The 26,197-nt window shown below is 37.3% G+C and overlaps 1 protein-coding gene across 11 annotated transcripts in view; it reads left to right on the top strand.

The window, feature by feature from the left end:
• Window positions 1-26,197, top strand: part of LOC125183516 (dynein axonemal heavy chain 11-like) — a 59,148-nt gene that overhangs the window by 24,074 nt on the left and 8,877 nt on the right. For 2 of the 11 annotated variants that reach the window (XR_010829170.1, XR_010829169.1), the window contains exons 2-11: window positions 4,015-5,710; window positions 6,833-7,057; window positions 8,360-8,441; window positions 9,339-9,465; window positions 14,027-14,169; window positions 14,397-14,536; window positions 17,948-19,712; window positions 20,565-20,691; window positions 21,510-21,587; window positions 22,447-24,915. Coding sequence is in view for 2 of the 11 variants with exons in the window: in XM_066991820.1 (XP_066847921.1) it covers window positions 14,475-14,536; window positions 17,948-18,086; window positions 19,620-19,712; window positions 24,943-24,993 (345 nt within the window). In the remaining 9 variants the exon portion in view is untranslated. Of the gene's footprint in view, window positions 1-4,014; window positions 5,711-6,832; window positions 7,058-8,359; window positions 8,442-9,338; window positions 9,466-14,026; window positions 14,170-14,396; window positions 14,537-17,947; window positions 19,713-20,564; window positions 20,933-21,509; window positions 21,588-22,446; window positions 24,916-24,942; window positions 25,181-26,197 lie in introns of those variants that run through there. The other 9 variants (XR_007165655.2, XR_010829172.1, XR_010829171.1 and 6 more) reach the window with 9 other exon arrangements.

Consider the following 26,197-nt stretch of genomic DNA (forward strand, 5'->3'; position numbering starts at 1 on the left):
AAGAAAGGAACACTTTTGCAAAGGTTTATGACTGGGTGATATGTTAGCAATGTGGGATGTATTTTTGTTTTTTTCTGCTCCCCACCCTCCTTGCCCTGTTGCAACTTGCATGTGTGTGTGAGCACATGCACAGCTCTAACTATCCCACTGTTTTGCTTGTTCAAAGGAAATACCACATCCTCGCCAAACAGAATCCTATCTGCAGCTTACCTTTCAGTTTACAATACTGGCCACAGATGAGTGTGAAGTACCTGGGGGCACTGCCAGCCTGGTTCTTTCAGGCTGCGGATCCACTTGTCTTCCTCTAGCTTGCACTGCACCCAGCCTCCTGTTCTGTGTCGGCGAATTCAGGGGCCATAGTTTCACTTTGGTACTGTTCAAGTGTGAAAGGACCTCTCTCAAATAGCTGTCTTGCTAAGCAAAGCGCATAATGTTATGTGTGAGACATTCAAGGGATTTCATCCTGTGCATGTCTCTCCTGTGAACAGTTTGTTGGAAACCTTGAACCTGTTGCTCAGCTGTACAATAGACTAATGCGGACTGCTTTGGAGGTAGAATATCCCCTGATTGAAACAGAGCTGGGAACTATTGATGACCAGCTGAAAGAAGCAGAATGTGCACATAGCAGGTGGAAACCTGCTAGGAATGTATCTAATGTGAAAACATTAGGGTGTGATTTGCAGAGAGTTCAACAGCCAAAGGACAACACTAGAACTAATCCACCTGGTTATGAATGCTTGAATGGAGCATGTACTCTTCTTCAGGAATGGTAAAAAAAAAAAAAAAAAAAAAAAAAGCAGCTCTACTATACCTGGATGGCAAAGGAGAAAGAATTGCTAAAATATACAAAATGCTGTTAAATGGCATCTACTAATATATGCTTCTACTAATATCTACTACCTGTCTTGTAGAGGTAATGGCCAAGTGAGCAGTACTTTGATTTGGGTGTTAAATATTTGACTACTACTACTCTTATCATTTCTATGTTTTTATTCAGTTATCTGTGTAATTACACAATCTATGTAAAAGTTCATTAAGACTCACATTTGAAGACAAATATGAAGAAGGGAAGAATTTTAGCAAAATTTGAAAAGTGCATTAATTGAAAAGTGCATTTTAAGTTGGTAGATTGGGAATGACTGGCAAGCTGAGATCATGGTACTGCTGCTGTCCTATTTGTGCCCCTAGGTATGTTGTTCCCATGATCCCCATAGATAAAAATCATTTCTGCATCTGGAGAAGTCATCCAGAAACACTTTTTTTGTACTGAATATATTGTAAAATAATCTTGATTTGAAATTTCACTATTGCTTGCTTATATGATTATAATATATATATATGTGATTAATTAAAAATATACATAAAATTTATTTATAAATGCTATGTCCAATTATAATATCCTTAAACAATGGCTTCTGTGCTACGTAACTACTAGTGATACAGTAAACCTGAATCAAAGAACTTGAAAGAGATGTGAATGCAGAAGCAGGATTTTTGACTCCTTGCCCCTTTTTTGCAAAATTTTCTTGAGGGACCTGCTTTTGTTTCTATTGCAATAATTTTTTGTTTGTTATCAACATTAATCTTAGTATCTAAAGAATATGCTTTAGTTCAGATTCAGATCTTATTTTGTATTATTGCCTTTATTTATACTATTGATATTTATTTAAGAAGGAAATCAAAATAAGGGTTTCTTTTTAATGCTTAGTTAAATATAACAAAGGTTAGTACTGGAATGCAGTACAAATGTGCAGAGGTATTCTTATAGAATGTGTAATATCAAAGCTGCTGTATTGTATGACAGCTTTGTACCAGCTTTTTACCAACCTCAGTGCAAGAGATACTTAACCCTTGTACAGTTTTGCTAGTGTAAATGTGATTACAAGGAGGTTCAAGAGTCTTCTACACTACAGATACAAGAACTATTACTGTTGTTTTGTACTATACATCAACTTTATAAAATAGTATAAAAACAAGGAAGCTTGCTGAATGAAGGCATACATTAACACAACCATAAAATAAAATGCTTTTTTAATTGTGAGAAGGCTTGTTTGTTTCCTTATTCAGGGAAATTTAAAGCTCTTCAAAGTAGATTCTTCCTCAGTCTCTAGGAAGAGTTACATGGATGACATTATGATTGATGGCTTATATAACACTCTAATGCAGTCTTCAGACTTCTTTTTGGAGAACACAGAAGAAAGTTTGAAGCCAGTTCCAGTTTCTCAAGCACAAATGATCCTCAATGCCACAGATATTCTATTTAAATCTTCTCTAGATAAAGAGGCTGGTGATGGCTTTTATGACCTTTGACGAACTCCTGGGTGATATTTTCTGAATGTCTGCCCAAATGAAAAGGTTAGCAGACCACCTGAAAATAGAATATTATCAGGTTCAGTTTCTTCTCTTATGCTTGAATCCAATTAATTGTAAATGGCAAGAAGTTTATTTTTAGTTACAAACTCATTTAATAACGTCTTGAAATCCTGAGCCTCATGTGTTTTCTCAGTTGCACAGTTTATAGAAGCGTAGTCCCACTAATTTCCAAAGGATTACTCATGCTTTCACACACTTCTGCAACTGTGAGCAGCAGAATGAAGTTGTCCTTTTTATGCAAGCCTGATTTAAATTTGCTGAATATTTCTCTCTCTGTGTCTGTGCTTTGAGTTTCTATCTCGGATGTCATACTGAATTCCGTAACCTGCACATTAATATCTTAGGAAGATGAGTAGGGGAATATCCACTAGACTGATAACCAGAATCATGTATAGCCCATTTAGCTTTGAGTAACTTGAAAAAGATATGTAGAATCATTGAATGTCTTGAGTTGGCAGGGACCTTAAAGACCATCTACTTCCAACCCCCTGCCATGGGCAGGGACAGCTCCCACTAGAGCAGGTTGCCCAAAGCCCGATCCAACCTGGCCTTGAACACTTCCAGGGATGGGACATCCACAGCTTTTCTGGGCAGCCTGTTCCAGTGCCACACCACTCTCTGAATAAAGAATTGTTATTAATGCAAGAATCTCCAAAATTTTGTTTCTTTTACTTGTAGTCTGGAATAAGTGCTTCAGTGTTGAAAAGAAATACAGTTGCTCAAGAAAGTGTGGGATATGAATGGTTATATTAATGTAAATTTGTTTTTGGAAAGGTATTAAAAGAAAAAGGAAAGGTTAAAATATATTCTGAATGTTATGTTCTTCATTTGATCCTAGAAGTGCTTATAGTATTGATTTATTTTTTTTAAGTTTTTAATATTGAATAATTTCATATTCTTTTCGTTTTTGAAATTATAGCTGCTATGTTTTAGGAAAACCAGATTAAAAATATTTCTATTCTCAGGTTAACAAATTTCAAGATAATCCCAAAGAAAAACAACTTTTGCAGTTTTACTTTAAGCTTATTTAATACCGATAGTTTGCTGGAATAATTAAAATCAGTGAGTAAAACTTCAGGAAGTTCCACTTCAGAACTGAGAAAAATGTAAAAGGCTACAAGCAAAGCCAATTCACCAATGGTTATATCTCAGATTCTGAATCCAGAAAAAGGTTGTATGGGAAATCAGCCATTTGAAGTTCTATTTACATCAAGATGTTGGTTTTCATGGGCAAGATTAGAAAATATATATACTACTTTTTTTGTGTGTGTATGCGTGTGTGTGTAATATTTGTATTGCCATGAAGAGAGAATGGGGCACATTCCCTCACATCTCCCAGCTGCCTCGTATGGGTGTGTTTAATAAGTATTCATATGTGTACCTTTATGGCACTATCAGAAACTGAAGTATGAAATAGTTTAAATGCTTAGCTTTTGGCTTGGATTTTGAGAAGATGGATTATTTTGCGTGCTTTCTAGGTAGTGGTGGTATAGGGATGGAAACAAGTAATAAGGTCCAGAAGGTATTTCTGCATGCTAGGCCTTCCCCCTGCATCTATCTATCTGTTATAGCAGATATATATAGCAGAAGCTTGTTTGTACCAAATGTTGTTGACACTTTTATCTGTACTTTCTGTTTCAGAGCATCACTGATGATTGGACTAAAACCCAGTGGAGACAGATTAATGGGGAACAGATGGATGTAGAGCTCAGAAGGTTTGCCAAGGCAGGTTCCATAGCTGTCTGCTTGTACAATTTATCTCTCTTGGTGCCACCCCTTCCTCACTCTTCCCACCCACTTTGATATTTCAGTGGATTTGTTGCTCATGTCCAAACTGAATGTTCTGGAACATGTTTTGGTTTGGGGCTTCCCTTTAAAACTTTATTCTTCTGGCTGAGTTTCCAATCCATGCGGAGGAACATGGTAAAACCATGCTGTCACTTTTCTGAATAGTGGAGGTGTGTGAACAAATAATGAAAGAATAATAAATGACCAGATGAAAGTCATTATTTTTAGAGACAAATTGAATTTGCAGAGGTTTATCTGCTCTACTCTTAGACATAGCTCCAGAGTAGTTGGATTAGCTTCATAGCTTCAGCAAAGACACTCATTTTTTTAAAGGGAAGGTACTTTGTTTGAAGTATTTGCAATGTGTTGTTGGTAGTAGTCTTACAGAAGAGAGTTTCAATGGGACAGAGGAAGAATGAAATAAAAATAAGAACAGAAGCACCCCAGATGATTTGGAGGACACTAAAGGAGTAGCTGTAATTCACAGACAATATTAAACTTGAGTACTGAATTAAGAAAGTCTTGAACCTAATGGGTATATTTCTCCTTATTCATGTATGTATTTCACTCAGAAATAAATAGGTTTCATTACATGATACCAGGAATAATGTGCTGTGGTAGGGGTAATAAAAGCAAGGACAAGACTGAGATCACTGTGTTGACCTTCTGCTTTCACATCATTCACTATGGCATATATGCCAGATCATGGAATAGGGAAGATGCTGATCACTGCCACTGCTGGTCGTCGGCTGATCGCTTGTGTCATGTTCATCACACTCAGGTGTACACAGAACTCTCCCTTATATCCAGAACTCCTATTCACAGAGGGTTATTGAATTTATGGATACTTTTATCTGCAGTGATATAATAAGAACATCGTTTAAGTCGTTGGAGCTGCAATGGAATAAATGGCTCTGATCCAACTGGAATTATAAAATCATTGTGTTAATAGTTGTTATTTATTATTTAAAGTATCATACTGAAAAGTAAATTTTCAGAGCTTTTACTTTATCTACTGACCCCAATAAAATCTTCCACAGACTTGTGCTGTCCCAAACATCTGCATGTGAAACAGGAAAATAGAGCTTTCTGACAAATCTCATCATTTTTTCTTAGTTATCAACAAGGTAGTTTTCTTAGTAATCAACGGTAGAAACAAAAATCTCTTTGCCTTGAGAGTGGCCAAACAGAGGAACAGGCTCCCTAGAGAGGTGGTTGATGCCCCAGGCCTGTCAGTGTTCAAGAGACATTTGGACAATGCCCTCAATAACATGGTTTAACTTTTGGTTAGTCGTGGTCGGGCAGTTATACTATGTGATCTTTCAACTAGTTTATTCTAAGGTGGCTGTTAATAACAAGTAATTATTGTAGCTATTTTTATCCTATTCCATAGGAAATATATTCTTTGGATAATAAGGTTTGTGTCTGGGATGCATGTAGAGGCTTGGAGTTAAAGGTGAAGAATCTGATATCATCCTTGAGAGGAATATTGGAGAAGCAAAATTCTGCAGTCAGAGAGACATGATACCAGGTCAAGAAAGTGATGGGAGTAAGTATTCAGTTAAAGAGACCCCAGTAATGGTCTTTCATAGTCTACATATCAATGCAAAAGTACACTCAGGCATGTGGTAGTGCTGCTGCTGCCAACCATTCAATGTGGAACTGGAACAGTGATTCAGGGTTTAGACAGAGCCATCTCAAGTACTGAGAAGAGAATCTGTGGTCTCTGCTCAGACAAAAGGACCCGACCCCCTGGGGGCACTCCCTGGGGGCACTCCCTGGGGGCATACCTCGCTTGCTAAATTAGAGGTTTGTTCAGTAGGTGTTTCTCTCCCTGCTGAGTTTAAGAGCAGCACTAAGCATAAAGAGTTCTCTGTTTTGTCTGAGACAGGAAATACTTACAAGTAATAATTCATATTAAATATTTAGAAGAAAAGCAAGCAATGTGGCTAGAAACTTTCCTGGATAGCAAAGAGAAGGTTTCTTGATAATGACCAGAGGAAATGAGGGGCAAAGTAAAAATGGAAAGAAAGGAAATAAATAAGCCACCTGAAGCATCAGCCTACTAGTAAATTCTTTAGGAATTAGTTTGTAGGGAGACTGTTGACAGAGGTTATAATTACTGTTGTTGTTTCCAGATTTTTGCAAAAATCAGCCATATGTTGGCTGCCTTGGAATTTTCTTATGGAGAACATCACAGCAACAGAGCTCCTTTAATAAAGTCAATTGAACAGCTGCTTGAAACTCTAGATAAAAAAAAAAAAAAAAAAAAACAAGTAAAAGCTTAATAGAAATACTATTAGTATATCATTATTAGTTGTTCCTTTGATATGCTTGGTTAGTTAAAAACTTTTTTCATGAATCTTTGTGAGTTACATTTTCTCCAGATGTTAGTCCTGTGAAATTATATGCATGCTATGTAACTGTACATATTCTAAGAAAAGTCCTGTCTTGATGTAGGAGTTAATGAAATTACAGCTTTCTAAACTTATGTTTTCTTAGATTTTTTTATCATTCGATAATATGCTGTCCATGAGCAGCATTTAAAGATGTGTTCTGTTATGATATACAGTAATAACAAGAGAATTTATTGAACTCACCTTAGCCCTATTTCCTCTGATAAATTATTTTGATTAGTGCATTTTTTGAAGTTTTTTTTTTGTCTTTCTAGGTTCAGCTACAAACAATACTGAAAAGTAAATACGTGGTGTATTTCACTGAACAAATGAAAGGTTGACAAAATAAATGAAATGTGGCAGATTCTGTCATTTCCATTTGGATGGAAGTTCAATACACATGGGCTCATCTAGGAAGTATTTTCATTGTCTCTGATGATATCAGAAGCCATTTGCCTGAAGATGTACATAGACTTAATGAAATCAATACAGGCTTCAGAGTAAGTAGAGTGAGTGTGTTATGTTAATTTATGTCTTGTATTTGAATTATATAGAGTGAGCAATTAAGCAGATATTTTTAAACAATACCATGTTGACAGTTTAGTTTGAGAATTTCTTTGATAGGTTTGTTTCTAACCCATTGAGTTAATGTTATTGCAGAAAGTATACTTAGGTGTAGTCTGCGTTCTTTATTATTAAAATTAAAGTATTTATTTACCTTGTTTTCCTTTCACATGGACTGGCATGCAGATTGGCACATTATCACAGACCTCAGTAGTGGAAAAAGTTCTGTGGATGGTTCCTTCACGTGACTTTAATATCTTCTTTTAGTTACTCTTTTTTAGCTTTTTAATCTCCCGGAGTTGCACAGAGATATGATACTTCTCAGTTAAGGAAATCCTTTCTGTGAAACTTCATATAATTTATGACAGTGATAGGTGAAATATAAGGTTATGATATACTGTTTATTAATGACCAAAAATGACAGCAGATCAGCCTAAGCATTTTCACTTACACAAAATATCACGTCTTAATTGTTCATTCTGACCAAACAAAAAAAGTCACTGAACCCTTGTTGAGTAAAGAGAGTAACTTGCATTATGAACATACCTATAATTCAGTCTACATATGTCAGGGAAAATTCTGAGGTCTCACTTTTCACTAGATGTGTTTCTGAAAAGCTAAGTTATTATAATGATCATTTCATAGGTTCTACATTTAAAACTTCAAATAAATTTCTAATTGTTTAAATCTGCAGCATAAGCAATATGGGCTGCAACATGTCTAACTATACACACAAAAAAACCCTACATTCACACCTTTGCATTAGTTGAAAACCTCGTTAAGAATGATGAAATTAGTCATGGCATTTAACATGCATGCTTTTCTTCATGATGCATATTGAAGAAGGCATGGGTCTTTCACATATAAGCAGAATTGTCATACAAGTTAATGTTTTTGGTGTAATCTGTCATTTTGTTAGAAGAGATCTAATAGTATAATCAAAGCAGTGTTTGTTTTTCTTCAATGGCTGTTCAAAGAAGAACTCAGTTGCCTGAGTTCCTTTTTCATTTTCTTCATGTTCAGTGTAAACATTGTGAAAATAAATGGTTGTGGATTTTCTTCTTTTGTCATTAAAAAAAAAAAAAAAAAAAAACACAGAATCTTAAGCTGGTGAGGTTCCTTCTTCCACTTCCTTTTCCCTGTGCTTTCTTTGTCCCATTGTACTAAATGGTATGAATTGGAAAAAATGTGAGGGGAATTCCACCTGTTGTAACTAATTTTCTCACAATTCTGTACAGGAATGACACAACAAAAACAAAAATGTGATAGAAGTTACCACCAAGCCATAGATGTATGAAAAATTGAAGATTTGCAGCACAGGTAAAATTTCCAGTATGACCATGAGTTGGAAATACAGTTCTGGAATAGTCAGGAAATGAGGGGTGTCAAGTCATGCTTGCTTTTTGTACAGTTTTGAAATTATATGATATATTTTTGTCATTCATTGCTATTTGAGGTACTGGACTTGTACAGTTTTTTGTATGATTAATTACATTTGAGGTATTATTTTGTTATTTATGAATTGCATGATGTAAACTTTTTCAAATGTCTTAAAAATATTTTCAGTTTTTATCAAATTTATTTTCTCCCTACACACAAACTTGTAGCTGAGAGTCTTTATTTCCCACTTTCAGCAGATATGTTATGCACAAATAAATGTGGTGTTTGTCTTACTTCCCCTGCAGATAGGCATGTAATTGAGCATTTTGAAGCTTAATACTTCTAGTGTCAAAACCAGCATTTATTTTTGTGTTTGTTATTATTCACACATGAAAATGTATCTTAGGAGTCACTTCACACTCTCAATACAGTGGTTCATTGGGTTTTGCATTTTCAAAAATTTATTTTATCTATAAATATCTGCCCTGTCAAAAAGAAATCTTCTTGACCCTTGTTTCCTAAGGCTGGACTCTTTGGAAGAGTTGAAGAGGAGTTTCCATGTAGCCAAATGTACTTTCTCGGAGAATTCTCCGGTAACTTTCCGTTCTCATAGACTTCTTGGTCTGAAGGAGTGAAAAGAGCTGTTTTGAAAATATGTAAAGTTTGCCACTTTCCAGCTGTTTCTTACAGCTGGATCTATTGTTGGTACTTAAAATTAAAAGTAGACTGCATTGTTCTGTTTTACTCTTTCGTCTGATTTCCTCCTTAACTGGAAGAGAATTCTTGGTTTTAGGGTGGTTGAAGTCAAGTATCATTAAAATTTCTGTTTTCTTTCAGACTTCCTCTTTGGGAAAAAGCTCTGGGTGAATATTTAGAAACCAAGCACATAGCGTTTCCTCACTTCTATTTTGTTTCTTCAACAGACTTGCTAGCTATTCTTCCAATAGGAACACAGCTGGAACAGGTAAAATTCTTTGCACATTTTTGTACTTCATGTTGTCTATAGAAGGATATATTTCCAGGTAATGATGTGAGAAGATAGTATCATAGTACCTCACCTTTATTTTACGAGGTACAAGGTACAAGGTCTTCATCAAGGAGAGATTAAACCATCATTCTGAGATATTAGAAATCTTGTGCTGTCTCTTACTGAAAATTTAGCTGTGTATGATTTGAATTTGTATGGATCATAACTTTGCAGGAATTAGAAATGGAAAAGGCCAATAAGATCATCAAATCAATTCTGCTTCTGGTGCTGACTGATCAAATTTCAGAAATATTATGTGTAGTGGTGATAAGTAAGACTGAGGGATCCATGGTCTTTGTAACGTTGTTAATGGCTTTACTGCTGACCATTAATGTCAGCAATGTTTTTGTAGCTATCCTTGTTTTCTCTCCTTCAACAATAATTTTTTAGATTTTGTGACATTTTGAGACCAGTTTGTATTAAAACACAGGCATTTTTCATTTCAGAAGCTCTATACTCTACATGCCAGATATATGTACATGCCAGATGATATTCCTGGCCTCAGTGATGATCCAGCTATGGCCATTAATTCTCTGAGTACTAGAGCTATTGGTGTGTCTCAGGCAAAGTTGTTTTAGGAGGGATGAGACATGTAACAGAAGAACTGATATTTTCCCAGAGGATGAATTATTTGATAGGCCTGAATGTTGAGCCTTTTTGGACATGATCGTAGATTCTCCCATCTACTTTACACAACTAAATCTTAGTGACTTGTTTCATCCATTAATTGCTCTATTTTATATATAACAAGAGCAGCTGGACAATCTTCTGTTCTACTTGTCAGGAATAGACCATGCCAGTGTGTAGACAGTGATCTTCAAAATCTATGGTCTTTGGAGAGGTGTGTTGTTACACAAGGCATTTAGACCTAAATCAACGTGTTTTTTTTGTGAAATAATCACTAACCATAATTAATAACAATTTCAAGACATCTGTTTCATATTGAGCTTAGACCTTCAGTCTCTTTGACAACTGACAATAGTGTCATTAACTCTATTCACTACTTGCTCTGTGAGCGTTTCCACCCAGCTTTTCCCATAAAAACCTCTTATGTAGTAATCATGCAACAGTCAGTGTTGCCGTGTCAGGCTGTGCCACCAGAGGAATCAGAAATATTCTTCTTCTTTTTTTCATTGCCATAAGTGTTCTAATGTTATCAAAATACCATTTAAAAAAAAATATATTGTTTTTAAAAATTACAATTGAAGTGCCGTTAATCACCCCACTATTTGGTGCATTTTACTTGCTACAATCAATTGAATGTGAAGAAACATTTTCAAGAGCATGTAGAGGAATCTACAAATACTGCCTTTGGAATGTACAGCAGAGAAAAGGGGCATGTTCCTTTCCGCGAAGAGTGTGGTTGCAGTGGTCAGGTACATTGAGTTATATGAATTTTAGTTCATGAATTTTCCCTTCTTTGGGGTGTAGATTAAATAGACACTTAGACTGGCATAAAATGTCACTTTTTAAAATGGAAACTTTAAAAAAAATCATAATAAAAAATTACAAATATCTTTTCCAAATTTCAAAATATTGTTATCATTATTACATTGCTCAGAGCTGCTTAATAAACTACTAACTTAATAAATAATCTAGTTGCCCTTTGTGTGGAAGCTTATAAAGAAGTGTAGAGAGTTAAGTGTTTAGGAGCAATCAAAAAAGAAAAATTGTGCTGAAAGCCACAGAACGTTGAACCCATACTAATAGTTCGTACTAATGAACCCTATAGTTAAATGTTATGTTCCTCATACTTCTCTCTTCTGCATTTCCATAACAATTTCAGTTCTCCTCCTCTCTAATCCTTTAAGGCACACCTCTCCAGACCTCAAGCTCTCTCCCATGTCCCCTATCAGCTGAACATGGGTTTAGCTGTTTTTGAGCCTCATGTTTGCTAATTGGCCAGCCAGTATGCATACTAACTGGGTAGTGGTAGGTCAGAAAGAACAGATCAGCAGCTTTTGAGACAATAACTTATTGTTCTCACAACAGTGCTGAATGGATAAGCATTCACATTGCATAAAATTGATGTTGCATGTAGTTCTAATGATTGATTGTCTCAGCAGGGAAGCCAGAGATTGAATGGGCAAATATATGCAGCTTGCCTCTTAGAGATAGTTTCTCCAAGACACAGCTACGTTTGAGTGCCTGGAGACATAGGAAAGACTGTATTGTCTGTGTTTACTCTGTCTCTGCAGAACAGAAAAACTTCAGGCTTTTATATTTGGAGCTCTAAGACAGTAGGTCTGTGTGCTTCAGTCAAATGGATATGTAAAGCAAAACAATATCTGGTATCCCAGTAATTGGGAAAGGCTCCTCAGAATTAAATCCTACTGAAGAAGCAGTGTGGAAAGAGAAAATGGGGAAAAAAAGAAGAAAAGCAAACAAACAGAAAAACTCTCAGTTCAAGCTTGTAAAAAATGTTGATACGAAGAAAATCTTTTGTAAGGATTAAAAAGATGAGCTTCCTATTTTGTTAATATAAAACATAGCATTTATGCTATGTGAGTAGATTTATGCTTTTTTTTTTTTTTTCCAAAGATAGAGTCTTGGTTGCAACACCTTGGTGAAACTGTATGCAAAAACAGTGCGTCTCTTCATCAGTAAGGTGATAGTGGCCCATGAAGAAAAGCAGAGAGAACTTCTTGACTACTCAGGCTAGGTTGCACTTACCTGTTCAAAAATCTGGTGGGTTTGAGATGTAGAAATGGCATTCACTAGGCTGGAAGAGGGTTTGGAATCAGCTCTGAAGGATTACCACAAGAAATAGTTATTGATATCTTCTTTTTGCTTAATTCAGGGAAAATTAACACAGTGTGAAAATGGTCTCATAAAAAGATATTAGTGGCATATTTAATAATTTTAATCTTATAGTAAATTAACTGCTACTAGCATTACGGGAAGGAAAAAAAAAAAAAAAAGAAAAAGAAATAGGCCTTTTGCTTCAGTTTTTGTTATCTCATGGGCCTTTTGAGTACATCTTTGTTGCTGGGTTTTCCATGGGACCATTCTGAACTGAGATGAAAGGTAAAAGCAAAGACTACCAGAGTTCATCCATGTTAGTGTAGCAAGAACAAAGTATGAAAGCAGTATAGATATAAATATTAAACCCATGTATTTGTTTAAGGAAGCAGAAACTGTTGTTTTTCTTTGAATCAAACCAAAGAGTTTACTTGTAATATTATTTATTTTAGTCCCGCTTCAGAAGAGTAGCTTCTGCTGTTTGAATTTTGTTTCACCTTTGCTTACCTCTGCTTCCTTTGAATACTTAAGTAGTCTGGTTTTCTTTACCAACTTAGAAAATCTGCCACATTGGAAATACAAATCGGAAAGACACCTGTAAGGAGAGGAAAATCTGATAGAGGTATCTAAAATTATCCCAATAATAGCGGAGATGGACAAAGATTCATCTTTTGTTCAGTGTCTCTAATATAAATGTAAATAGGCACTACCTGAAACTATTAGGCAGCAGAGTTTTTTTTTTTTTTTTAAAAAAAAAGAAACACCTTCACACAGTGTGCAGTTTAAAATACAGAACAGTTGGCTACAGAATGACACAAGTATAAAAAAAGGTCAAATAAAGGGTTAGTCATATTTCAGTTCAGTTCATGGCTATTAAATATGATGATAAAATTGGTAGAGTGGTTTGTGGGGTGTGTTTTTTTTCCACTGGTTTGAGTTTGGACAGTTTTTGTTTGTTTTTGTATGTGTTTATTTTGTTTTTGTTGTTGTTTTGTTTTAGTAAATCCTGTCTGATGTGTCTGTGTGGGGGGGGGAAATATATGGCATATATTCCCAGGATATCCATCTCCTGGGCTTGCTTTTTTTATGCTTCTTTTTAAAAATAATTTCTGCTAGCTTCTATGAAAGACAAAGGGTGATCCACAATGAACCTTTGTGTGATGCAGCAAGGCTATGTTTCTGTGGTTGCTGCTGGTTCTGTGACTTCAAGCAGAGCACAGCACTGTCTCGCATTGTCTCTGCTTCCTGACTGGACGTAGTCAGTGCTGGGGACTTTAGGACTTGTTCTGCTTTAAAAAAGGTGGGCAAGGAATGATAATCTGGACCTCTGCAGATGACATCTTCCTGCCATAAAGAAATGGAGCTCTGGTGTGTTTAAAACAAACAAACAAAAAACAGATACCTTTTGGGATAGTAGACAGTTTCATTCCAAGTGTCGCTACTGATGTATCCTTTATAATTGCATTGGTACTTCCATCATGATATGATACAGAAAAATAAGAAGCCCAATGAAATTATCTGCTGGTTTTATTTTTGTAAGCATTTTCAAAATCTTTTAGGATTTAGACTAGGATTCTTAAGTAACTAATTTTCTGTAACTTGGTCCTGATAGGAGCTTGGGGATACTTTGAATTCAATTGCATCTCAGCAGAACTTCTGTTGGTGGTGGCAGTACAAGTAAAGATGATTCAGAATGTAATTAGGGACAAGAAAAAGAAGTATTTTTTCATTGCTTTTTTTCTTTTGTCCTTTACAGACCATGAATACTGAATCAGTAAAATCTTGCAAATTTCGTCTGAAGTCTTTTGTAAATGCAATAAGGGAGTAGAGAATAACATTAAATCACCCGTGTAATATACTACGTCAACATAACTTCCTCTTCAAGATGTAGTAATAAATGTGAGTAACCTCCTGGCCCTACAGGAATGCAATTAAAGCTTTGCTGTTGAAATTCTGGTCTTGTTCAAGTCCTGCCATGTAAAATCATTGCACAGTATGGGCCAGAAATTTGCTGGGGTTCATTTTTTCAAGAAGTCTCAGGTTCCAGGGTTTCCCAGTGTTTTTGAGACAGGCCTTTTGTTTCCACTGTACCACATCATTCTCCTTCCTCTGCTTCTTTTCTGCAGTGCTGTCTCCTGGCCTTTTCAAGACCACCTCATCCCTGCCAGTCTCAGTCCTGTTTTATTGGCAGGCTCAGAGAGTTTATGGACTTGTGCTCTACACTTGCTTTCATCTTCAGTTCTGGCAGCTGCCTTGGCTCTACTGAGTGAGTGTACCTCTGTCCTGTACCATGTGAAGAACTGACCTCATTATATTTTCCTCAGAGAAGCAACCATCAGAATTTTCCTTTTTTACTCTTGTTCTTTGCATTTATAATGCATGTTTAAAAAGTTAGTTCCTTCTATATACGTATTTCAGCTGTAGGCACTCTTTGTTGCTCTAACTGTACAAACTTTTCTATCCAAATTATATGCTGGACAGTAGAAAGACAGGTTACTAAAAGCCGGTGCCCACCAGAGAATTCCCACTATGTTTCCTCTGCTATCATAAACTTTCCTAAGCGTTTGCTTTTACAGATTCACAGATTCACAGATTTCTCTAGGTTGGAAGAGACCTCAAGATCATCGAGTCCAACCTCCGACCTAACACTAAGTACTCCACTAAACCATATCCCTAAGCTCTACATCTAAACGTCTTTTAAAGACCTCCAGGGATGGTGACTCCACCACCTCCCTGGGCAGCCCGTTCCAATGCTTAATAACCCTTTCGGTAAAGAAGTACTTCCTAACATCCAACCTAAAACTCCCCTGTCGCAACTTTCGCCCATTCCCCCTCGTCCTGTCACTAGGCACGTGGAAGAATAGACCAACCCCCACCTCTCTACAGCCTCCTTTCAGGTAACTGTAGAGAGCGATGAGGTCGCCCCTGAGCCTCCTCTTCTCCAGGCTGAACAAGCCCAGCTCCCTCAGCCGCTCCTCGTAAGACTTGTTCTCCAGACCCCTCACAAGCTTGGTCGCCCTTCTCTGGACTCGCTCGAGCACGTCCATGTCCTTCCTGTAGCAAGGGGCCCAAAACTGAACACAGTACTCGAGGTGCGGCCTCACCAGAGCCGAGTACAGGGGCACAATCACTTCCCTCGACCTGCTGGCCACACTGCTTCTTATACAGGCCAGGATGCCGTTGGCCCTCTTGGCCACCTGAGCACACTGCTGGCTCATATTCAGCCGACTATCCACCAATACTCCCAGGTCCTTCTCGGCCAGGCAGCTTTCCAGCCACTCATCTCCCAGCCTGTAGCTCTGCTTGGGGTTGTTGCAGCCCAGGTGCAGGACCCGGCACTTGGCCTTGTTGAACTTCATGCAGTTGAAGTTGCAGTTTTGGCCCTTGTGAGACATGATCTTGGGAAAGATGAACCTTTGTCATCTGATGACTGGTTTTGTATTATGCACTTGTTTACATCTAATCCAACAGTAAATATATGTGTGTGTATATATATATGTAAAGGTAACAAAGATATTCCTTAGGCAAACCATTACACTGAAATCATCAGTTAGAACATTTATCACTATGAACCCAGGATATGCATATACCTGTGAGCACTAAAATGTACATACACACACAAGAATGTTTGCTGTCTAGTGGTAGGGATAGATTCCATAGATGGGAATCCTTACAGCTGGTTTAACCTAGTAAATTAACTACTTGTGTAAGTGCCTAGCTATCACATTCTGCCATGAGCATAGGTATGCCTACACAGATGTTTTGTGACTACCAGTTCCAAGTGAAGCCGTATGCTTTCCTAGTAAGCTACTGAATGTGTGATTGGTGAGAAGCTGTGAAAAGTATGGTACACAGCAAACAATTTCATATGCTTTTGGACACTGCAGGACAGCCTGTTATCTCTTTCTTAAAGTACATATTTATGCCTTATATCTTAACACCAGTCTCTCAAGGAAAAAAGTTTAGATTTTAAAAGATCTGACTATGTTTTGCAAGTTGCACTCAGTGAGTTAATATCAAAATGGTGTTCTGGGACTGAATTAATGATGCCAATTTATTCCAACAAAGTGTTGGAGCTGTGCTTTAAACTATGTGATGATGGTCTTTGACTTAAACAGTGCAGAGCTTGCTTAAAAAGAAGTTGTGACTTGCCTTGTTACTTGAAATCTATGCTCTTGCCTTGCTTTTCACTGATTTAACCAAGACTTGAGAACAATTTGATTCACTGAATTGATTTCTCAACATATTGAAGTTCAATAGGGCAAGCTGCAAGGCATTGTCAGGCTGTCTGGAGAGGCATGAGTATAGACGTGATATCTGGGATTGCTTTTCTGAGCAGTAAACCCCTTTGATTTTTAAAAGATAGAAACCTAGGGCAGAACTGGGCCTCACATTAGTGTTTCTGTGAGCAAGCTGAAATGGACGCTACTTTCTTATCTATTAAAATAGACCAACATTTTGGTATTTGTATTATTTTTGCTTTACCTATGACACCATACTCCTTCGTGCTTTCACAGCAGAAAGACACAGAAGTCTGCTAAAGTTGGAAAGCTGTTTGCTCAGGCACATCTCCTCTCACCAACCAAACATCCTGCTTCAGATGGCAGGGCTGGGCGGCAGCAGCAATTAGCTTTCTTGTTCTTTGGACCTAAATTTATAACAAGCAGGAAGCAACATCTGCTTATAAGGAGGAGGTTAGGATTTGAATTCATCTGCCTCTGCAAAGACTGTCACTAGAGAGGTTTCCATCAGTCCTCTCTTTATCCCAAGCAAGGTGGGGCAAAGCTCTGCTCCTAGCAAAAGGATTGCTTTTTCTTCAAATGCTCTGTACTCATTTTCTGAGGTGAAATCCTCCTAATCCAGATGACCTTAATGTCGTGAACCTTGGGGGATCTTTCCCCAGCTGTAATAGGGTGCGAGACACAGCAACATAGATGTAGCAGTAGCTGAGCTCTGAAGGATGCAGCTAGCATGAAGCGTTGCTACAGCATTCTGAGTAAGGCCAGTTGTAAACCGGTCTTATAAGACCCTTAAGTTGGGTCTTAGCAAAAATTGGAGGGACAATATCTTTCCCCACAAGTGCTTTTAGTGAATTATATCATTAGAGTTGTATTTTTGTTCCAGAAGTTTGAACTAATGGTTAAATTAAGGGGAGAAAAAATAAAAAAATAAAAAAGGAAGAAACAAACAAACACTGGAACCTGCAAAGGCAAACACAACCTTGTATAAGAGCATTAAACAACCCCCAAAATCCAAGTCCTTTTAAAAAAAAAAAAAAAATATGGCCATTTCAGCAATGGCAGGGTGTAGCACCTGACTTCCAGACCCTGCACAGCTCCTGGCAATATCTTTTGGTCCTTCACGGCAAGTGATACTGCAGCAGACTGCCTGCTTGAAGTATCCCTAGTACCTGTCTTGCAAGCCCTGCATTTCTCAGCTGCCTCCTTTGTGTACAGCAATGTTACTGAATGCTAACAATCAACGGTTCCTAATTAGCTCCTTTTGCTTTGAAGTAAGGTCCTTGTTAGCTTTGACTGACACTCTTAATTGTGACTCTCTTGAGCTCTGTTTTTAAAAATGTTTGCACACATCAGTCATTTGATTTAAGTGACTTATTCTTACCATGTTTAAGTACTAATCTGTGTATCTGGATTACGGGGTTTGTTTTCTTCCTTAGACCCTGTGCCATGGTTGTCCCTGACATTGAACTGATCTGTGAAATTTTGTTGGTTGTTGAAGGGTTTATTGATGTGTGCTTGTTAGCCAGCAAGTTTAGCACCTTGTATACTCTCTGCAGGGAACTGTTCTCTAAACAGGTGAGGGTCTCTTTGGGCTTCTGGGTTTGCTATGTGTTAATTAACACGTATTCACTTGGAAACAGTGTAGCTGGACATTGTATAATAATTGTTGTGCGGTTTATTTTATTTTATTTTATTTTATTTTATTTTAATTATATGGTCTTTTTATTTTTAAGACACTTTAAATCACATACCCATCCCTACTTTATCATTAGATATGAATTTAGAATAAAGTGCCCTTTTCTCTGATCTTGGTACATTTGTAATGCATTAATTTCATGTTTAAAAAATTGTAAATTGCTGCCTAGTACCTGGGATGGCTGAACTAAATTGTGTTGTTGTTTTTGTATTAGAAAAAAAAAAAAAAAACTACCTCTTGGAGAAGAGAAAAACTTTAAAGCAGGGTAGGAATTATTATGAATAACAATTAATTTATTCTGTTTGGGTGAATGTTTGTTTAAACTTTTGCCAGTGAATACAGTGGAGGATTGTTTAAAAAAAAAAAGAAAAAGAAAAAGAAAAAAAGAAAAGAAAATAAAGCAGTGCTAAGTAATTATTACCCTAGGAAGAATTTATATTCAGAATAGCTATCCTAAAAATCTACATTTTTTTTTTAAGCCCTTCCCTCACCATATGTTTCTAAGCTGTTTTTAGGCTGAATAGCTACCTGTGTCTCTCGTCCTTTAATTTTGGTGTTTGATGTAAAATATGTTGCTAGTCTACCCAGTCTTCTCTTTTGGAAACAGAAAAGTACTGTTAACATCAGGTCAAATTAGATGTTTGGCAGCAATTTTTCTGCTTTCCTTGTTTCATCATGGAGGCATAGTACTATTGAATACAATACTTTAAAATATAGTGGAAGATATATGAGGATGTAGTTAAATACAGCCTGTGAGTAAGTGCTGCGAATGACTAATATAAAGGACAGCTTCCCAAGAAAACTTGGTATTTGACATCATTTCTTCGTAGTTCCTACCCACAGCTTACCCCTGTGATAGAAAAATAACAGACATCGAAGTGACCTGAACCTAAGGATTAATAAGTTATTGAGTTTTTTAGAGTGCACCCTGACATCTTAAACTTGAGCCAAGTAAATGCTCAATCTGCGAGAAGAGGAAGGAGACATATTGCATCTGCGCTGGAAGAACAGTGTGTCGCCTCCTTCTGAAATCCATCCCTCCAGAGGAGTCAGCTCCTTGTGGCTGTAAATGGTGTCTATTAGTGTGAGATTGTCACTGGAGGAATCAAGGTGGAAATGCATCCAAAAGTTCATGACATCACATTCTCAAAGTATCATCCTGGACATTTTACTTCTGGTGCAAATCTGGTGCCATGTAAAGATAGATGGGATATTAGCAATTTGATAGATATACATATTTCACCCTTTTATGCTTTTACTTTGCTAGACTTCCAACACTGGCATAAAAACACTGCAAGGCTACAGCATAAACAGGGACCAAAAAGGTGTCACTTTAAACTTAGTGTTTTCTTATATATTAACACTTGGTTTATTTTCCTGTACTAACAAAATTCATTAAAATATTTTTCCAGGACCACTGTGACTGGGGACTTCATGCTATCAAGTCAGTTCTGGTAACTGCTGGCTTACTGAAATGGAGAAACAAGAACAGACCTGAGGATCAGGTACAACCTTCATTTAAAAGTGTACAGGAGTAGGAGCTGTTCCTGGTGTTCTCTCTTTGAATAAAACCAGAATCCTAAAAAGAGAAGGGTTTAATGCTCTTGTGATCTGTGGCTTCCCATCCTTTTCCAGGTGCTTATGTGAGCCTTAAGAGACTTCATTTTGCTTAAAATAGTGACAGATGATATCTCAGTTTTCATGGGCCTGATCAGTGACCTGTTTCCAGCTCTGGATGTTCCAGGGATAAGGAACCTGTAATTTGAACAGATGGTTAAACAATTTACCCTGGAGCTTGACTTGTAGCCTGAAAAGAGCTTTATTCTCCAAGTAAAAGAATTCATTGCCTTTAATTATTCCCCTTAAGAGTTTCAATCAAAATAATTGCAAATGGGTTGTATTAGACATGAAGGTTATTTTTGAGTATGTTACACTATTGATAAGGCATCCTCAAATTCTCGGTATTTCAAAGGCATTTTGTCATGGCAGTACAGGAACTCAGTATGATAAATATATCCATAAGGAAAATATATCTTTTCAAAAAGGCTGTCTCCACTGACAAGCATGTTTGTTTACTGCACCAAGTTCTTCTACACAGTAGCTTAGCAAATGTTGGTGACTATTTATAGGGGGGGAAGAAGGAAAAAGAAAACAAAACATATAAATATGAAGATATAGATTTGGAATGTGTGATTACCTGTGTTTTTTTCCTGTGTGTTCTGCTATTTCTGTATAATACAATGCATAATTAAGAGTAAGAACTCTATGCTTACTGAAAACATACATGTGATTTTATACTCATAAGTATTACTCATCTATAAGCTAAACTGAAACACTAATTTTAATTTAAATTACAGACAGGTTGAAAAGGTGAAACTTAGAGATATTGAAACACCGTTTTGGTACGGACCAAATAAACTGTGGTTATTTGGACTACTAAGGAAATACTTTCCCACTGTCCTTCAAACACCATCTACATCTGAGGTACACAATAACACACAGCTATCCTTTATTAGGCTTTTTTGGAAACTGTAATAACCAAGCAGGTTAAATGTGACTGTCCTCAGGATTTATAAGGGACTTTCTGCTCCAGTCTATATTGTTCCTTTATCCTGACAACAGGGACAAAAGACAATAAGCTATACCTTGGAGTATTGTGAACTTTCCAATCAGTCTTCTTTAGGGTGTTCTGATTTCTGCTAACTGTGCGAATCAGATAACCAATGAGGAACATGAACTCACTCCTATTATACTTCAGAAAGTCAGTGTGGATGCTTTTCACTAAGACAGAAATTTATAAGCAGCCAGACTCTTTCCATTCTGCTTCTCACAGAACTAATTCTTTGGAAGAAATATTACTTTAGTGGGCTAATATTATATTTTACCAAACTATACGTGCACAACTGTTCTAACTTTGGAATGCACTCTGCTGAAGTGATCCTCTAAAGTGACGGCAAATTTGTGGTAACTCTTCTGTATCCCTGGTTTGGCACAATATTGGAGTGTATAGGTGTATAGCAAAATGATAAGATTTGTTCTCACTCATTGAAGTAACTACGTTTATTAAAAAAAAAAGAAAAAAAAAAAAGCCAGCTCTCTTCCCATTTTGTGGAAGGCAAATGTTGTTGCTTGATGCAACATCGCTACAGCAGAGATAAGTGCTGAGAAGGTCTAAGTTCCTATTTCCTGTTAAAGGGAATAGGAAGGAGAGGAGAGAGAACTTTTGTGCACACTTCCCTCCCTTTGTTAAGAGGACAACAGGAGAGCAAAGGGTCTCACTATGTATCCCTCCTGTGTGGTAGGCTGTTCAACTGGAAGAGCAACTGGCAGTGTGTCACTCCATGTTTGCTGCTGGAAATGCAGGGACTGGAAAGAGCAAGGTACCTGCCGACCTACACAGTGGGTTTTTGATTTCACATTGCAAAGAAATTGCCTTGGTTCTTGCAGAAAACATTCTGCAGGATGATGATCTTTGTTTTAGGCTGTTGTATGGTAACATGCTGTTCAGGCCATCCAGTCAGCCACGTGGTGTGCAATGCCAAAACTCAAATGTACAATTTGCTCGTAACATTTTATATGTTGTTTGCAAATACCAAAGGAAAATTAATTGTGGCAGCAAGTAATGAGCATGATATTTGACAGATAGACTAAGTAATACATTGTTCTGGAAGGAGAAGCAAGATGATTTAATTAGACTTCTAGACAGAAATAGTGGAATATTTTCCCAAAACACTAGACGAGTATTTCTTATAGTGCCTATTTCTTATAACGCCTATTCTATAACGCCTATTTCTTATAATGCCTATTCCTGTTACAAAATTTTGGCCGGTATGAGGTTTTCTTTCCTTTTCAACATTTTCTGTTAGAGGAGAGACTGTGGAGTGCAGCTGTATCAGAATGGGATTCTCCCTTGCAGTCATGGAATCACAGAATCATTCTGGTTGGAAAAGACTTCTGAAATCACCTGGTTCAACCTTTTAATCTAGTACTGACAAGTCCACCACTAAACCATGCTACTAAGTTCTACATCTACATGTTTAGACTTAATGGAAATTAGGTTTAATGTCATTAGGCTTAATAGAAATTTGGGGCTAAACTAGCACAGAGGCATGAGTAAATGAAGGTGAACAGTTGACTGAGTGTAGGCATTTGCAATCAGATACCCAGTTTAGAAAGGAATGCAAAAATTCCTACTGTGCCAAAATTGACACTAATGCACAGCCTCTCCATCCCCTTTAGGTGCTGAAAACTGCATTACACCTACTTGAATATGCAACAAAAGTCCATTTGGAATGGCCTCAACCCAAAAGCTCTGACAACTGATGAACTGTTTGGTTTTATACACAGTGCAACACAAGAGCAAAAAGATCGCAGAATTGAAGGGGTTGGAAGGGACCTCGAAAGATCATCGGGTCCAACCCCGCTGCCAAAGCAGGTTCCTTAGAGCAGGCTGCCCAGATAGGTGTCCAAACAGGCCTTGAATATCTCCAGAGAAGGAGACTCCACAACCTCCCTGGGCAAATGGCACATGTCCTTCTTATTAGGACCTGTTCCTAGAAACATAGTTCTCTATCAAAAATAGGCAATGCCAGAATTCAAGAAGGTGTTAGAGACTGAATTATTGTGTTGGCTTTTTTTCTGTGTTTTAATGCAATATGATGTGAATGCAGAGCACTGGTAATTGTGGAAAGACTGGAGGCAGGACAGGATGCTAGTAGACAGAAAAGTACTAAACTGAATGATGCTGATTCAGCTGCCAAAGAGGGCGGGTTATTTTCTCTCCAGACCCATGAAGCCTTCTGTATCTCACCAATATTGTTAAGACTAATGACATACTCTTCTGTAGCCAAAACAGAGATAGGTCCTTATTATATAAAATTGTCCTGGTTTCAGTTAGGATAGAGTTAATTTTCCTCCTAGTAGCTGGTAGGGTGCTATGTTTTGGATCAGGATGAGAAGAGTGTTAATAACACCCTGATGTTTTAATTGTTGCAGAGCAGTGCTTACGCTAAGCCAAGGACTTTTCAGCTTCTCGCTCTGTCCTGCCAGCGGGCAGGCTGGGGGTGCAGCAGGAGCTGGGAGGCGGCAGACCCAGGACAGCTGACCCAAACTGGCCAAAGGGGTATTCCATACCATCTGACGTCATGCTAAACAATATATAGGGGTGGCTGGCCGGGGTGGGGGGCCGGCTGCTCGCAGATAGGCTGGGCATTGGTCAGCGGGTGGTGAGCAATTGCATTGTGCATCACTTGTTTCGTACACATTATTAGTAGTAGAACTATTATCATTATTATTATTTTCCTGTCTTAATAAACTGTCTTTATCTCAACTCACCGGCTTCACTTTCCCATTTCTCTCCCCCATCCCAGAGAGGGAGGGGGGAGGGTGAGCGAATGGCTGTGTGGTGTTTAGCTGCTGGCTGGGTTAAACCACAACAAAAATGCAGTTATTCTGCTGTATCAAGAGTTCACTGAAAATATTTTTTATTTTACTATGAATAACCATTTACTAAGCAAAGCATGGTTTTCTTATGCTACATAAACTTCTTGTTTCAGTGATGCATTAGGAATCCTGAAGTTCTAATTGCTGTACGGAGCTATTATTCAAGCACTAAAGTGATGAGATTTTGTTGAAATACAATTTACAGTGGAAATTATATTCTGCTGTCTTTTCTTCTGAGAGAGCAAACTAATATTAACCATGAGGGGTCAAAATGGTTAGTTTTGGATAGGGATGTTAATTCCATGGGGATTGAGTCACTCAATACTGTTATAGATGATAACAAGGTGAGCAATTGGGAAGCAAGTGCACTAGATTCTTCTCTATCTGTTTTCCCCTTTCTTTATTTTTCTGAAGACAGTTTTTTTTTCCATTCCTTTCATTTCTTTTGGTTTTCACTGTTACTAAGTGATGCTTTGGCATCTGAGTAATACATTGCTTGCCTCTATGTACAACAAAAAGTCTTCAAGTTTCCTACATATACTGTAAGGCTCATTGTGCCTCCTAGTGTATAAATTGATGTAATTCAAGTTGTCAATCATAAGATTATTGAAACCAGCATTTGGGAAACCTTCCAGTAAAACAGATGGAAGATTTCATGGATTAAGTCCTCACACCATTGTAGCAAGGAAGGCTAGCATTAGGAAATCTAAGTCAGTTTAAGAACTAACAGTAGTATCTAGACTTTTTATTCTCTTCTCATTAATTACACAGTGAAACCAATTTTGTTGTATGGTCAAAATGCTGCAATGTAATTAAATCCAAATCTAAAATCTAAATGTAACTTTCGAATGATGATTGTAGTTTGGTCCATTCTATTAAGTTTTCCTCTTTTAAGAACTTAAGCCCATCTCCGTGTGGTGACCTTCTCAGGTTACTCTGAAAGGTGCCTGTCTGGGGCTATCTGCATAGCCTGACTTTAGCTAATGAACAGAAAGTGTCATTCCCAAGGGAAGTTTTGGAGCACCCAAATTTAGGCTCCTCCTCTCAATCATTTTCTGTTTCTTTCTATTGACATTGAGAAAGATTTAGCTTCTCCTGCTTTTAGCGGCCTTCAGGAGTACCCTCATTGGTGAAGCAGGCTAATCTTCTTTTGAATGGATTAAACTGTGGAAAAACACAAGATCAAGTAAAACCTTTTGAACTTGTCCTCCTCTGTGTTTCTGAAGCAAAAACCATAGCCATGTTTGAACAAACTTTATTTAGCTGCATTTGAGATGTACTGATTCTTTCCAGGTTCTGACCCTTACAAGCAAAGAACGTGTGCTGGTGACTCCATCAATGTAGCTACTGTTTGAGGTGCACCATTTAAAAGCTGCAGCCACAGCTACAGGATCCAGAGCTGGCCTCCTCTGTCTGAACACACAGGACCTGAGCTGGAATCCATGAGTATCTGATGACATTAGTTAACATTTTTAAGATACATCCTGAAGATTAATAGGAGTAGACATTATTATTTTACTATGATAATAGGGGGATGAATTAGTTGAAGGGTTATGTAAATTGTTAAATACAGTTTGGAAGATTTCAGCATAAGTTAAGTGTTTTATTTTTCCCTCTTATCCAGAGTGCTCAATAAGTAAATAAATTGGCTAGTGTTTCCTGTCCCTTTTAATAATAGTTGCAATCTTTGATACTGTTAAGGACATTATGGTTTACATCAGCTTGGTTTTCTTTACCTCCTACCCCTTTTGATTGCAGTACTCCTCTTTTGACATTTTATGTGTGTGTTTTATTCAAATTAATCACAACAACAATTTTTTTAAAGAACATGGGTCTCCATGTATAAAAGGGAATTTAGTTGCTAAAAACACAATACATTAATTTAAGCAGTACAGTGTGATCTTTTCCTTTTGTCTTTTGTTGAGCTAAACCAAAACAGTTGTACAAATTTTAGTAAAAAGGGAGTTGAATATTTTCAATCAGTGTTTTTATTTTCAAGCAGCATTACTGCAGTTTCATGACAAAAATTGATTTTTCAGCACTCCAATACGTCATCAACGTATCATCAATTTTAGTTCTAGCTATCCATTCTTAGAGTAGTGTGTCAGGACAACTGGAAAAGCCTTCAGTGCACATGTTTCCCAGAGAAGTCTTGTCAGTAGGAGAATTTAATTAAACAGCTTGAGTTGCTTCAAGCTGCCCACCTAGGGGGTCAGGATCAGAAGACTAGTATGGACATGGAGAGGCAATATGATCTCTCACAGCAAACAGGAATGTAGAGATGGAAACAGTAGGCAGCAAACTGTTCAAGCAGAATAGCTGTGAATGAGTAAATAATTGGTTTAGGCAGTGTTTGACTAACACTTTGTGAGCACAAGTAGGGGATAAAATTGCCTAATCCTTTCGAATAGAGACAGTAAGGCATGTGGCTGCTAACCCGAAACATATGTTATAGTTAGCATAACGAAAAGGACTTTTAGGCCTTTGGTTGTGATAGGAACTAGCAGATGAGAAGAGTTACATTTTTATTATAATTGTCTTCAACTGT

This window comes from Anser cygnoides, chromosome 2 (genome assembly GCF_040182565.1).
Source record: "Anser cygnoides isolate HZ-2024a breed goose chromosome 2, Taihu_goose_T2T_genome, whole genome shotgun sequence".
Classification (NCBI taxonomy): domain Eukaryota; kingdom Metazoa; phylum Chordata; class Aves; order Anseriformes; family Anatidae; genus Anser; species Anser cygnoides.